This window comes from Heloderma suspectum, chromosome 4 (genome assembly GCF_057233095.1).
Source record: "Heloderma suspectum isolate Gila_16-S chromosome 4, 16-S_ref, whole genome shotgun sequence".
Taxonomy (NCBI): Eukaryota; Metazoa; Chordata; class Lepidosauria; order Squamata; family Helodermatidae; genus Heloderma; species Heloderma suspectum.
Genome location: NC_139461.1, coordinates 244,847,999 through 244,861,614, shown reverse-complemented (window position 1 = coordinate 244,861,614; position 13,616 = coordinate 244,847,999). Strand labels below are relative to the sequence as shown.

The 13,616-nt window shown below is 42.8% G+C and overlaps 1 protein-coding gene across 3 annotated transcripts in view; it reads right to left on the bottom strand.

The window, feature by feature from the left end:
* Window positions 1–13,616, bottom strand: part of BLTP3A (bridge-like lipid transfer protein family member 3A) — a 72,366-nt gene that overhangs the window by 42,486 nt on the left and 16,264 nt on the right. For 2 of the 3 annotated variants that reach the window (XM_084853031.1, XM_084853033.1), the window contains exons 2-4: window positions 4,763–4,925; window positions 2,941–2,979; window positions 503–594 (exon numbers count right to left, since the gene is read on the bottom strand). In XM_084853031.1, the coding sequence (XP_084709157.1) occupies window positions 503–594; window positions 2,941–2,979; window positions 4,763–4,925 (294 nt within the window). Of the gene's footprint in view, window positions 1–502; window positions 595–2,940; window positions 2,980–4,762; window positions 4,926–13,616 lie in introns of those variants that run through there. The other variant, XM_084853034.1, reaches the window with a different exon arrangement.

Below are 13,616 nucleotides of genomic sequence, written 5' to 3'. Positions count from 1 at the left end.
TTCCCCCTCCAGCATCTGTTCTGCAAAAAATGATTCCCCCCTCTCCAAATCCGCTTTTCAACCTATAATAAAAAGATACAGGCGCCTGTAATTTTTTCCCATGGCAAAAAAGGAAGCTTGGGGGAATTTTTAGCAAGAAAACTACTAGAGCGGGAAATGTTAAGATGCTGCTATTGACTTTTGTACCCTGTCAGGGGAACAGGATGGCTGCTACTGCACCAAAGCCATATATTTGGTGCAAAGCCATACAAGCGGAGCTCACCATGGTTTTGATTCTGAACATACAATACATCTTTCTGTGAATACAAGAATTCAGTAGGTTCAACATAAGAGTCCAGGCCAGACAGCCTTTCAGATATATCTCATGTAGCAAAACTCCAAAGCAAAAAACTTGCATCACTAAGTCAGACCCCTCATCATTTAAACTGGGAAAACCGAAGTAACATCAAACACAATGACAAAAATGGATAAATAATATTATTAATATGAATAAAATATTAGCCTTTGTCCTGAAGCAAGTGCAATGGGAGACTGCCCATTGGGTGGCCGGGGCTCTTCACATGTTCGCATCTCCACTTCGACTTTATCCAAATACTGTGAACACAGCAAGGGAGACAAGCATGGAGAAGTTATCATTACCTAAGAAGGAAGTGCTCCCTAGTAGTTTAAGATACCTCAGTTCCTTCTGAAACTGCAGGATTAATTCCTAGCACACCTGTCAGTTTCTTGATACTTCACAAGGAATTCAACCTCTGAAGATCTTTCATGTTAAATTACTATTGGCAAAGGCCCAAGATGTCATGTTCCATACCATCCCACACTCTAGAGGTGACTGCTCATTTCAGAAACTAGCAAGAAGAGGAGCCATGCATGCTTTTGCGTATCGCATGCAAAGGTACTATCAATCTGTCCCCCTCTGTATCCACAAATACAAGTTCACAACAGCACTTATTCTAGTGGGTGGTCAGCTATGTTTTTGAAGAAGAAAAAAATGAAAAAGGAGGAAGCCACAGCAGCTGCTAGGGAACCACGTGGTACGTTTCAGATCATTACTGCATACTGATACCACTTCTACTATACTACTAAACTTCTACTATCTACTAAACTTTCCTGGTTTTGATGCTGCTCCCATTCTTCTCTCTTGTATGATTTTGGTCAGTGTTCCTCCCAAGTCCATGTAGCCACTTGTAGATGTGGGTATATTTCAGAGCTGCTGTATCTTAATTCTGTTAAATAACTCAAGAGAGCCACAGCACGTGGTGATTTCATACAGATTTGTAGAAGCAGTAAGGGTAGAACTACACATTCCAAGGGAAACATGAGGTTTCCAACTCCAAGTTTCCCTTCTAACATTAACACCGGGTCAAGGGGTATTTTCAGAAGAGAAATGGTGGGCAGGAGGGAGACTGTCTGTTGATTCTCCCCTGCAACTGTCTTTTCAGGGCATTTTTCTTCTGCCTAGCCTGGCTCCAAAAGTAAACCCAGCTAGGGAAAAACAGCTTTGGGTTGATGGCATCTGCTGATGAACATTACCAAACACAAAAGGGGTCCTTCCACCCAGTGATTCATTCTTGCAAGTGTCCTCCCCACCTGCACAATTACTTTATTCCAGAAAGGGCAGGTTTAGGAACATGTTTGTTGAGATGACAGGTAGTTCCACCTTAAGCTATTTTTATCACTGGATTCAGGGCAAATTTAAGGCTGCTTCACATGTTACAAAATTCCTAGATTACTCTTTTAGGCAGGAATGTACATGCTGCCCACCTTCTGATTGTCACATGCACCTAAAAATATCAGCAGTGCTACTATCCAAAAAAAGGGCTAGGTTTAGGGCAAATGAGAAGCTGAGCACAAAGTAAGATTCACATCCTCAAAACCATCAGCAATCAAGCCCACAATGCAGAAGACAGATTTCCCAGTTAGATCCGAAAATGAAAGACCTTAAGGGCGCAATCCTGTGCAGATAGGCAGCCTCCGAACTTGGAGGCGACAGCCTATCCAATGCAGGGCAGGAGAAGCACAGAGAGGATCGTTCTCTCCACGCTCCTCGTGCCCTGCATTTTCAGCTAGACAGCCACTTTCCGCTGTCTAGCTGCAGGACCACAGAGCAGGGGAGGAAGCTGCCGGACGACACACTGGATATGTCATACTGGCATTTCTGCCCTCCCCGCTCCGGAACGCCCCCTGGAATGCCCCGTTTTGGCCACTCCGAGCTCCTCTTGCAAGCACAGAGCTTCTCCGCGCTGCCTGCGAGGGAGCACGGAAGGGGGGGGGGGAGGTCAGTTCTCCAGGAACTGACCTAGGAGCACGGGCTCCGAAGTCAGTTCCTGGAAAACAAGATATCCTATGGCCATCTATCCACTGATGCTCCCTAAATTAATCCACTAAGTACCATGTCCATGTTAAAATTGCTTTTCATTCAAATGTTTTCACAAGCCACTCTTGTAAAAAACAACAACCCCTGTATATTTGTATCCAATCACAAATTATACATAGGTAAGCTAACTATCTCAGATGTGGTTTAGCACAGCTGAATATGATTTACCAGAACACATAAATAAAAACCCTTTCATACTAGGTATACAGCACAAGAGCAATTAGCAAGACACACTCCCAAGAGGAAACATTATAACATCAAAAGTGGCTCATAAACACAGGAATGCCAAAAACCTAGTGGGAAGATCAGCATACTTTGCAAGTTGGTTATGTTTCATTTTTTCCTTCCCAGATTCTAATTTTCATAATAGGAATTACACAGGACCACACCTGTGAATTCCAGTTGTAATGTGGGAAACAGCCCTAAGCTGAGGCCAATTTGACCAACAGCAGAGAGATCACACACTCTTATGTTCCAGCATTAAAAATAAATGTTCCTCTTTTTAGATACAACTGAGAATTACAAGTTCTTACTAACAGAGAGGAGATAAGCAAGGCAATTACCAGACAGATTGGGTGAGTCTTCAGCTTTGTCCACTGAATCTGTAACAAGAAGGCTGATGTTAAATAAACAGGAACTGCTGTAAGGGCTACATACTGTAGATTCAGGGTGACACTAATAGGATCAGTTGAAGCAAACCCGTGGTCTGGAGAATGACACTGTAAAAGTAGCTCCATGGGAATACAAGCTCATTGAGGACAAATGATTCCTTATCAAATGCTCTCTGCATACAAGTGAAGAGATTTGCTAAAGGACAAAGAATACTTTGGTCTTTAAACTAGCTGATTTATTGTGCCATGAGCTTTTATGGCTACTTCATGAGATGCAGAAATACAATATACACCCAATAGCTTGAATCCAGAGATCCTGCAACAGAAACTGAAAGCACTTCCACTTGTGTGAGAAGGTCACCAATTTCTCGTTCTGTCGGAAACTCCCCATGCCCTGTGAAACTTGGCTCTAAAGACAGCATTGGAGGACTCTCCAGAGCACTGGAGGGAAGGCACCAATTAGTAACCACCCTTTGTAAGTGTCTTCTACCCATGAAGTGGGACCTTTGGATCCAAGCCAATTTAATTATTTTAACAAGAACTACTCATAATCCTTATTCAAGCCCTGAAAAGCTCAGAGCTTATTAATAAAGTGTTACGAATTTTTATGAGAGGGCATCTCCAGAGACAATGAAAGGTAACCTCCACCCTACTGGCTTCTGTAATTTATGTTTGTTAGCGTATGTATCCTTCCACTTGCTTACAGAAAGATGGGTCTGCTAATTTTTTTCATAACCAAACTTACTAATGCTAATGCAGTTCAAATACTGAGTACACATGAGAAATATTCTCTTACACATGAGAAAATGTCTCTTACACATGAGAAATATTCCCATTCACATTAGGTACATAGCCTTCCATTTGGAATATAACAAACAGTTCATTCCCTTGTTGTGTTTACTTTACATCTTTACCAAAGGCTTCTTCTCATCTTAATTTATCAGCAAGGATATCCACACCCATGTCAGAATGTAAAAAGCATGTAAACTGTAATGTCAGAGAGTCAAAAAGGGTATCAGTCATTCCATGTCCAAAATGGCTTCTCAGTTCATGTTCTGAGATGGAAACAGACACTTCTGATGTTACAACTTGCAAACATTTCCTAAATATTGCAAGTATTAATATCCATAGCAGAAAGCAGGAAGATGAGAAACAGCTCTCAGTATTAAATACAGCAGGTAGTAGATCTGACAGGGCCACTACTGTAGGAACAGGTCAAGTCAAAGCTGCACTTTTTATTAACAAACTCCTAAGCCATTCTGCATGAGGTCTGTGCCATTATGCCTAATCCTAAAGGAGCTTAAATGATTACACGCTTGCATTAACTGAAAAAATCAATTTCCTGCTCCAAAAAAAGCTTGAGGCAAAATTTTCAAGAAGAGAATATTGTGCTCTGTATGTAAATGTGCAACTGTAACTAATAATGTGCAGCTGTGACTATTAAATACAATCTCTGCAGTTATGCATTTAAACAGAACAATTTCAGATGTGACGTCTAACAGTTTAACACCAATCGCTTTAAAATTGAATATAACCCGACTGCTTGTAATTTCTGCATGATCTGGGGTTAAGAACTTGATCCTTTTGTGCCAGTTACTGCAGCAGATCTCATAGCATGTGTATGGGAAGATTAGTGATTTGGGTACAAAACCAGAGCAGCTTGCAATGAGAGTTGCAATGAGTATCAAAGTAAAAAAGTTGGGAAAGGATCAGAACAGAAAACGTCTCCGATATTGCAAAATGTTTTGCTGATACTTATGGGATTTTAACACACCCTGATGGAAGCCTTGTTACAAAAGACTCGAGTAATGGCTAGCCAGGTGGGCAATTCCAGTACATTCTGCAGAACTTCTTCATCCAGTTCAAGGTTTGTCAGCTGTCCCTGTCCTTTGAGCGTGCTCAAGTTGATTTTATCAGGGGAGAGGTTCTTTGTAAACCTGTAGCGAAGAAAAGGAAATGGAGAAATAGTTGAAATAATGCATGCATCAGTGGATAAACTACTGGATTAAGGCCCCAAAGATATGGGCTTAAATCCCATCCAATCTTTGAACCTAATAGGTGGCCTGCAACAGATCTGCATCTCAGTTTCAGTTGATTCATCATTTGCAAAATAAGAACTCCAACATGAAGTGTACTGCTTACAGTTTCCTTCTTTGCAAGGTTGCAATGATGATGAAGAATATAACACACTTTTCATATTAAAAATGCTGTGCAAATTAATATGAATGACATAATCTGCTATCAAGACCACTGTACCAGGAGAACACTGTGATTGAGCATCTTAAGTTCTAGTAATTGCTAGTCATTATGATTATCCTCCCAGCAAGCGTAGTTATCTTTTGGTTCAATTACCTGCTGACTAGTTTTCAAATATCAGAGGCTATATGATTATGAAAAATAATTTTGTAACTGGAGACAAAGTGGAAAGACTTTGACAGAAAATCAACAGGTACCAGAATGAAGTGGGATGGACTTTGATACATGGGGGGAATGAATACAAGAAGCAGTAGGAAAGCAAAGATGTCAGTGATGAATCTATGAATTACATCGGTCTTAAAATTATTTTTAGGATTTCTCTCTTGAAATTCAGCCCCTTTAATCCTCAGGCTGAAATCTTATGCCCACTTATGAGTAAAAATGAACAAGCTCAACTGCAATCCTGTTTTCCTGTACGCTGGAACTTCCAAACCATTTACATGTGTTGGCTACCAGCCATCTCCTAGATATCCACTGCAAAGTATAATTGCTGTACCTCTACATCACTGTTGCTCCCTCTCCAGAAATATTACATTGCACAAGTGTTTGCTCAGACATTTTCCCTAAATTATCAGTCATCTGAAGTCAAATGGTAAGGAAATGCAAAAAGTACAGCTTCTGACAATTCAGCTGAGTAACTATTCACAACAGCGGTAGTAGAGAATGCTAACTGACCATGAGTTCAAGTTGGCTTGTTTCAAATATTCCACTGTTAACACTAACCACAGTTTGTTAATTCAGACGCCACAGCAAGCTGTGGTTAAGGTATAATAGGGAGGCAAAAGCTTCTGTCCTCCTCCTTGTGGCCATGTCAGCAGGTTAGGAGGCCAAGGCTCACGTAAGCTTATTCATGTCATGCTACATCACGGTTTAGCGTAATGTTGGAATGCACCTACAGAGACTCTGTACTGCTTTGAGCTGTTTATACATCAGACAGTAAAGTAGGGAAGCAGAGAGGACTCTATGCCAGTAACTCAGTGTAAATTATTTGTGAGGTGGGTAGGAGGAGTTTTGATGAAGAGTTTCCATTGCCTCTTCATTAATGTAGCAGTGCCTGAAGGTCCCCACAACCACATGTATTCAATAAAGATGTGAAGAGGGCCATGAGAGAACAATTTAAGGAATAATTTCTTCAGGGGTGGGCAACCTGTGGCCCTCCAGATGTTCTGGCATACAACTCCCATCATCCCTCACCACAGACTATGCTGGCTAAGGCTGATAGGAACTATAGTCCAAAACATTTAAAAGGCCACAAGTTCCCATCCCTAGATTAATCCTTAGATTCTATCTAATCTGCAACTGGCAGGCTACTTTATCACTCTGCAAAAAATAATTCTATTTATAGTACATAATATCAACATGATTCAGCATCACGCTGGGTTAGTGTAATAAAGCTGTAACCAGGTCTCTCAGTGTGGTCACAGGGACTGTAGACAGAAAAACAGATCGTATTCGCCTGCCCACTCTCCCTCTCTGAAGTAATATGCTCTCAACAAGAAAGAATCCAGTACAGAACTGAAATAATATATCTAAATGACCTGGGATCCAGAAAGGGTAGAGGTTATTTGCCTGATGGTTTTCTAATTACTGAAAACCAAACAGCATTTCACACACATTCCTCAATACTAATTCTAATTCTTCACAGCAACCCAGCAGGTGGAGAAGAAAAGGCCCCATTGTTGGGAAGAATAAGATTAGATTCCTGTATTAATCACGCCCTGTGGTTCTCGCATTTCCCTTTGCCTGCATAAGTGCTACTCCTTTATGAAAGGCACAAAGACAGACTTCAGCAAAACTCTGCCAGAAACTCACTGAGGGAAAGAAGAGCAAACAAGGACTATCATCCGGCATAGGTCACAAGCAGAATCAGTTCCAGGTTTGGCTGCTAGAAACAGCTGCTGAACAGGCAGTCGAGAAACTGAAGACCAACTCTGGGCCAATTCATACATTCCACTGGCCACGGTGTGTGCTTTTAATAGCACATGCAAGCGGTCTAATCATGTAAACAGTGTAATGCCAGAGACAGGTACTCTCACAATAATATGGAAGGAACGTCTCTAAATAAGGGAGCTATTAAATCAGCATTGGGAAACTTGTGGCCCTCCAGAGTTTTTGGCCTACAACTCCCATCATCCCTCAACATTAGCCACGGTGGCTAGGACTGATGGGAGTTGTAGGCCAAAATATCTGGAGGGCCACAGCTTGTCCATCCTTGTCAAAAATGTACTTCCCTGTCCACAAAAGTTGCTGCCACAGGACCGCACAACTTGCCACCTTATACATTACACTGCTTGTGTAAATAAGCTACTTGTTTGAGCTGCTAAATGCACAAACAAGCCGCCAATTATAATATACGAGTTGGTCCTTTGAAAGCTTACAGGTGGTTGCTTTTTGTTTAAATGTCAAGCATGCTGATTTATTTATTCATTTACAATATTTATATACCGCTCCACATCAGAAGATTTTGGAGCAGTGAACAACATGGTAAAAGAATAAAACAACAGGTTAAAAAAGTTAAAACATTTTTTTAGAGTATCTGATGCCTGCAAGCTGCATACAGACAACACACCAATCCCCACTGATCTCTGCTAGTGCACACCCCAGGCCAGGGATGAACAGGACCACCACAAGAACCACAGTCCAAAAAACTGTTGCTCAAATCCCCTGTACTAGGACAGGGGTAAGCAGAAGGAAGACTGGGATCTACTGCTACATTTTTGGATAGTTTGCAGTAGATCAGCATTGGTTTCTGGCTCCTAGTTGCTTAACAACAGGAACAGCAAAATGACTCCCCCATCCCACCCTAAATTAGACTGCTGAAATGAAAGAAGGTACGTGTGGGGAGTAACAGAAAGACTTTGAGCTCCCTTTTCTGGAACTCAAAACACATTCCTAGGTGTAATTCTAAGTGTATGTCTTTGCAACTGTCTCTGGTTAGTGGAACTCAAGGTTGTAGCAAAAATTAAAGTAATCTAATTTTAAATTAAAAAATTTTTTAAGTAGATCCCACAACCCCGAAGTCTGCCCATTCCTGCACTAGTGTATTCCTCTTTCTTGTACTACCTTCTCTCCAGTTTCCAGACCGATGCTACCAGCTGTGGGAGAAGCTGCCATCTGGACAATCCTTTACTTTCCAATTGTCTTGAGATCACGCTCACCGTGGAATATGACATAGGTGAACAACACCTATGGTGTTGTTCCCATGGACTCCAGGGCCATCTACCCAGGACTCCCATGACATATTGCAGAGCAAGAACAACAATGTAGCATTCCTAAATCTGTCTTGAATTCACAAAAAGAAATTGGCATATTTACATATAATATATGGCAGCAAACAGGTCACCCTACTGCGAACAGCCAAGGACAGCCAAGCTTAAAAAAAAATTCTTTAAATAGCACCATACTATATACAAGATGTGGTGTAAGGAAAGTAACTTGCAGACCTGGCATGTATTACAGAGACCTGGCTGGCCGAGGCTGCTGCTCCAACTCTTGCAGCCATGTGTCCAGCTGGATTTTCGTATGCACAGCAGCCGAGGGCTGGGGATCGGGGAGGGGGAGTGGCTGTTATCTACCGAGAGTCCTTCACCAGACCACCTCTCCGGGAGACCAAGGTTGCTGAGTGCATGTACTGGAGGTTGGGCCCGAAGGGCAGTCTGGGGATTCCGCTCATGTACTGTCCACCCTGTTGCACAACTGACTCCCTGGCCAAGGTGCTTGAGGTGGTCTCTGATGTGCGTGTGCAGTCCCCTAACTTATTGATGTTGGGGGACTTCAATGCACATTCGGAGGCCATCCTCACAGGAGCACCTTGGGACTTCATGGAGATCATGGTTTCCTGGGAGCTGCACCATATTCTAACTGTGCTCGTGTCACCAGTGCAATTCTAGAGGACAGCCTTCCCCAACCTGGTGCCCTTTAGTTGGACTACAACTCCCAGAATTCCCTCACACAGCATTTCAGGAGGTGTAGTCCAACACTTCCGGAGGGCATCAGGTTGGGGAAGGCTGCTATAGGCAACAGATGGAATTGCTAATCTGACAACTGAGTGGAGATGTAAGAAGGGTTGTTATTTCCAGACTTGGGGCAGGGAAGTTGAGGAGGGACAACTTGGCTCCCTGCCAGCTTCCCAGGCTGGTCATGCACTAGACCTTGTGTTTGTTTCTGGAGAAACGGGGAGTGATCTGGAAGTCGGGGGATATCCACCACCCCCTTGTCATGGTCAGTTCACTATCTGGTGACGTTAGACTTCTCGGTTCCACAACCCCTCCACAGGGGTGGAGGACCCATTAAAATGGTCCGCCCCAGGCGTCTTATGGATCCGAATGGATTCCTGAATGCGCTTGGGGATTCTCTGGAGCACGCCAACGGCCACTCGGACGAGACCCTGGTGGGTGGCTGGAATGCCGCAATCACTGGGGCATTAGATCGGGTGGCTCTGAAACGCCCTCTCCCCCTGAACAGGGCTCGGACTGCACCATGGTTCAATCCACAGTTGCGAGCTCTAAAACAGGAGGTGAGAAGGCTAGAGCGCCGGTGGCGGAAGTCTCGCTCCAAAGACAATCAGACACAGGCTAGAGCTGTATCTTCAGCCTATCACGTGGCGGTGAAGGCAGCAAAAAAGGAATATTATGCTGCCTCTATCGCGTCTGCAGAGTGCTGTCCCAGGAAGCTCTTCCAAGTGGTCCGGAGCCTGGTCGGTCCTGTGGCTCCGGAACCACTGGAGCATTCTAAGGCCTCCTGTGAGGCCTTGGCAAAGCACTTTGCAGATAAAATTGATCAGATTAGGAGTGTTACTCCGTGCGCTGTGGATACAGTTAGTGAGCAAGAGGCAGCCTGTGGCAAACCGGTTTTGTGGGATCGGTTCCAGCTTCTTCCTTCAGATGAAGTGGACAAGGTGCTTTCATCTGTAAGGCCGGCCACCTGCTTACTTGATCCTTGCCCATCTTGGCTCATTATGGGCTGCAGAGAGAGACTGGGTGAGGAGATCAGGGTGGTGGTGAACGCCTCCCTTGAGGAGCGAGTGATGCCATCAGCCTTCAAGGATGCAGTGATAAGACCGCTCTTAAAGAAGCCCTCCTTGGATCCCCAAGTTCTGGACAACTTTCGCCCAGTCTCAAATCTGCCATTTTGGGGCAAGGTGATTGAGTGGGTGGTGGTGATGCAGTTGAAGGCACACTTGGAAGAAACTGATTATCTAGACCCATTTCAGTCGGGCTTCAGGCTTGGGCATGGGACAGAAATGGCCTTGGTTGCCTTGGTGGATGATATGAGGAGGGCTCTGAACAGGGGTGAATGCTCCTTCCTTGTTCTCCTCGACCTCTCAGCGGCTTTTGATACCATTGACCACGGTATCCTCCTGGACCGCCTGGAGGGGTTGGGCATTGGGGACACCGTATTGCGGTGGTTCCGGTCCTTCCTCTCTGGCAGGTACCAGAGGGCAGCACTGGGAGAGGAGGTTTCAGACCCATGGCCACTCACTTGTGGGGTGCCACAGGGTTCCATCCTCTCCCCGATGCTATTTAACATCTGTGTGAAGCCGCTGGGGGCTATCATCAGGAGGTTTGGGGTGCTGTGTCATCAGTATGCGGATGACACGCAGCTCTACCTCTCGTTCAAATCTTCACCAAGGTTGGCCGTAGAATCCCTGTCCAAATGTCTGGAGACGGTGAGTGGCTGGATGGGGAGGAATAAGCTGAAGCTGAACCCTAACAAAGTAAGCAGGGAGTCACATTGCTCCATCTAGCCTGGCCAAAATCCAGGCTTCCCTTATAGATTTGAAATATGGAGCTGCAAGAAGACCTGCTTTTCAATATCCCATAGCTAAATGTAGCAGAGCTTATGTCAGTGCTTAGAAGCAGGGGACACCAGAGAAGATGGAGGCCATGCCAACTCTACATCAGAGTGCAGAGGCAAGAGTTCCGTGTTGTCCCAAGATCCAGGGAGGCAGGGAATCTTTCATCGCTGCTCTGTGGTTAAGACAGAGAGATATGTCTATGGGTGGCATGGTTATTTGTGGTATGATAAAACAAAAGTGAATGTAGATTTTAATAATCATTATATAAGAAGGGCTGTATTAAGAATTTGGAATAAATATAAATTAAGGTTCTATCAAAAAATACCATGTTGGATATCTTCACAAGAAGCAATGCATAGAAGAAAATTTGATAGCACGCAGAAATGGATAAGATAAAATGATTTACTGGAACTGTCACAAGGGGAATATAAGTTAAAATCAAGGGAAAACTTATTGGAAGAAGGTCATGTATGTCAGTGGTTTTCATGTTTGCAAATTAAAGAAAGGTTTAAAATAGATGAGAAAAATGGTGGATTTGAACAAACAGAATCTGAGTTTGTAACAGCACTGTTATTGCTAAACTGTATAAATTACTGTTACGGTATGAGACAGAGGATGAACAAGTAAAAGATTGTATGATAAAATGGGCACAAAATGTTGGTCATTATATATGAATGGAAAAGTGGGAAAGTATGTGGGGAAAAGATTTAAAATTTACTTTATGTACGAATCTTAAAGAGAATTTTTATAAGATGATGTATAGATGGTATATGTCACCGTTTAAATTGTCTAAAATGTATAAAGGTGTTTCTGGAAAATGTTGGAAATGTGAAGATCAAGAAGGAACGTTTTATCATTTATGGTGGATTTGTAAAAAAGCTAAAACATTTTGCAAACGAATACAGTCTTTAGCTCAAAGAATATTAAAGACTACTATAGAATTAAAGCCAGAAACCTTTTTATTGGGACTAACAGATAAACATGTAAAAGAGAAGAGGGGAACCCTCTTTCTCTACATGACAATGGCTGCAAGGTTATTGTATGCACAAAAGTGGAAGAATGAAACAATACCAACTGTGAGCAAGTGGATCATGAAAATGATGGAGCTGGCAGAGATGGCAAAACTTACTATTATAATTAAAGAAGGATCAACAACTAAATTTATGTTAGATTGGAAACCTTTTATAGAATTTGTACAAGAAATAGAGAAAAATGATATCTATGTATGTGGATTTTGAACTTTGGGATGGTTCTCTTTTGTTGTTGTTGTTAAAATTAGGAGAGAAATGAGATAATGTCTGTGAACTCAATGTATGATATACAAGTAAGATAAGAACTAGAGAATAATAATAAGCATTTGTTATGTAAGAGGAGCCAAAGATCTTGCAATTTTAAGAGATATTTTAGTGTATGTGTATTGTGTGTTTATGTTGTTGTTGTTGTTGTGTTTTTTCTTTTTTTTAAAAAAAATAAAAATTATTACACCAAAACAGAGAGATGTCCATTACCAACAAAGCATTATACCAGTGGCTTTTAACTAGTCTAACATTTAGGTTTTAGGGTGCTGAGAATTCTCTGTAAATTACTCAGGGCGCAACCCTTATAGGTTGTGCCCTCACGAGATGGAAGTCTCAGAACTCAGAGACGTCTGTGTATCTAAAGCCCTGCCAAGTCCTCCAATCATTGCATTTTTCACTATACGGGCTTTTTTGCCCATCTAGTGATGGGGCTTCAAAGGGGAAGGGAAGGAAACTGGAAGAGGCTCAGGATAGCTTGTAACCTGACCTCTCCGGTATCTTCCCCTCTCGCCCACCAGAACACCCCCTTGCCCACCAGAACACCCCCTTTCCCAGGTTGATTTTCTGACCTTGGAAGCCAGCCAGCACATTACTTTCCATGTGGCTGTGAGAAGGCCGGGTGGTGGTGGTTGGACCTCCAACTGCCCCTTCCGAGGTTGGAGCACTGCCTCTAACCAAGAAGTTAGACTCTCCACTATCCTATGGCCCTTCAGACAATGTCTAGGGGCCACAGAATTGCTCCCTTAGCCTCTTATCACTGCTACAATTTCCAGAGTTAACTGAAATAGACCAGAAGGGTTGGAATAATTTAGAATATACATGCAAGCAGAAAGTTTGTGCACAACCGAATAGTCAGATAGCATGCATGTTTCAGATACTTCATTTTTTATGGTGACCTGCAAGAGGTATGTGTTTTTATTATTCATTTTCACCCCTTGTTTTCTGATTTGTTTTCTCATGTGTACAGGTTGATGGCACGTATTAAATGTAAGAACACAAAAATTGCCATGGTCCACCTAGTAGTCCGACATTCCAGATGCCTTCACCAGTTGCTTGTTCCGAACATCTGGAGCCTAACATTAAAGTACACCTGCTCTCTGTAACTATTTCCAGTGGCACACTATGGGCTGACCTATTTGGGAATTGGGTCTGACAATTTTGGTAGCGCGCATTACATTTTTAAATTCTGAAACGTGTGTGGCCATAAAATGTGTGGCTTGTACAGAAATGTAACTGATACCATAGAAATGTTTGCTCATTACTAGGCTATAATATCC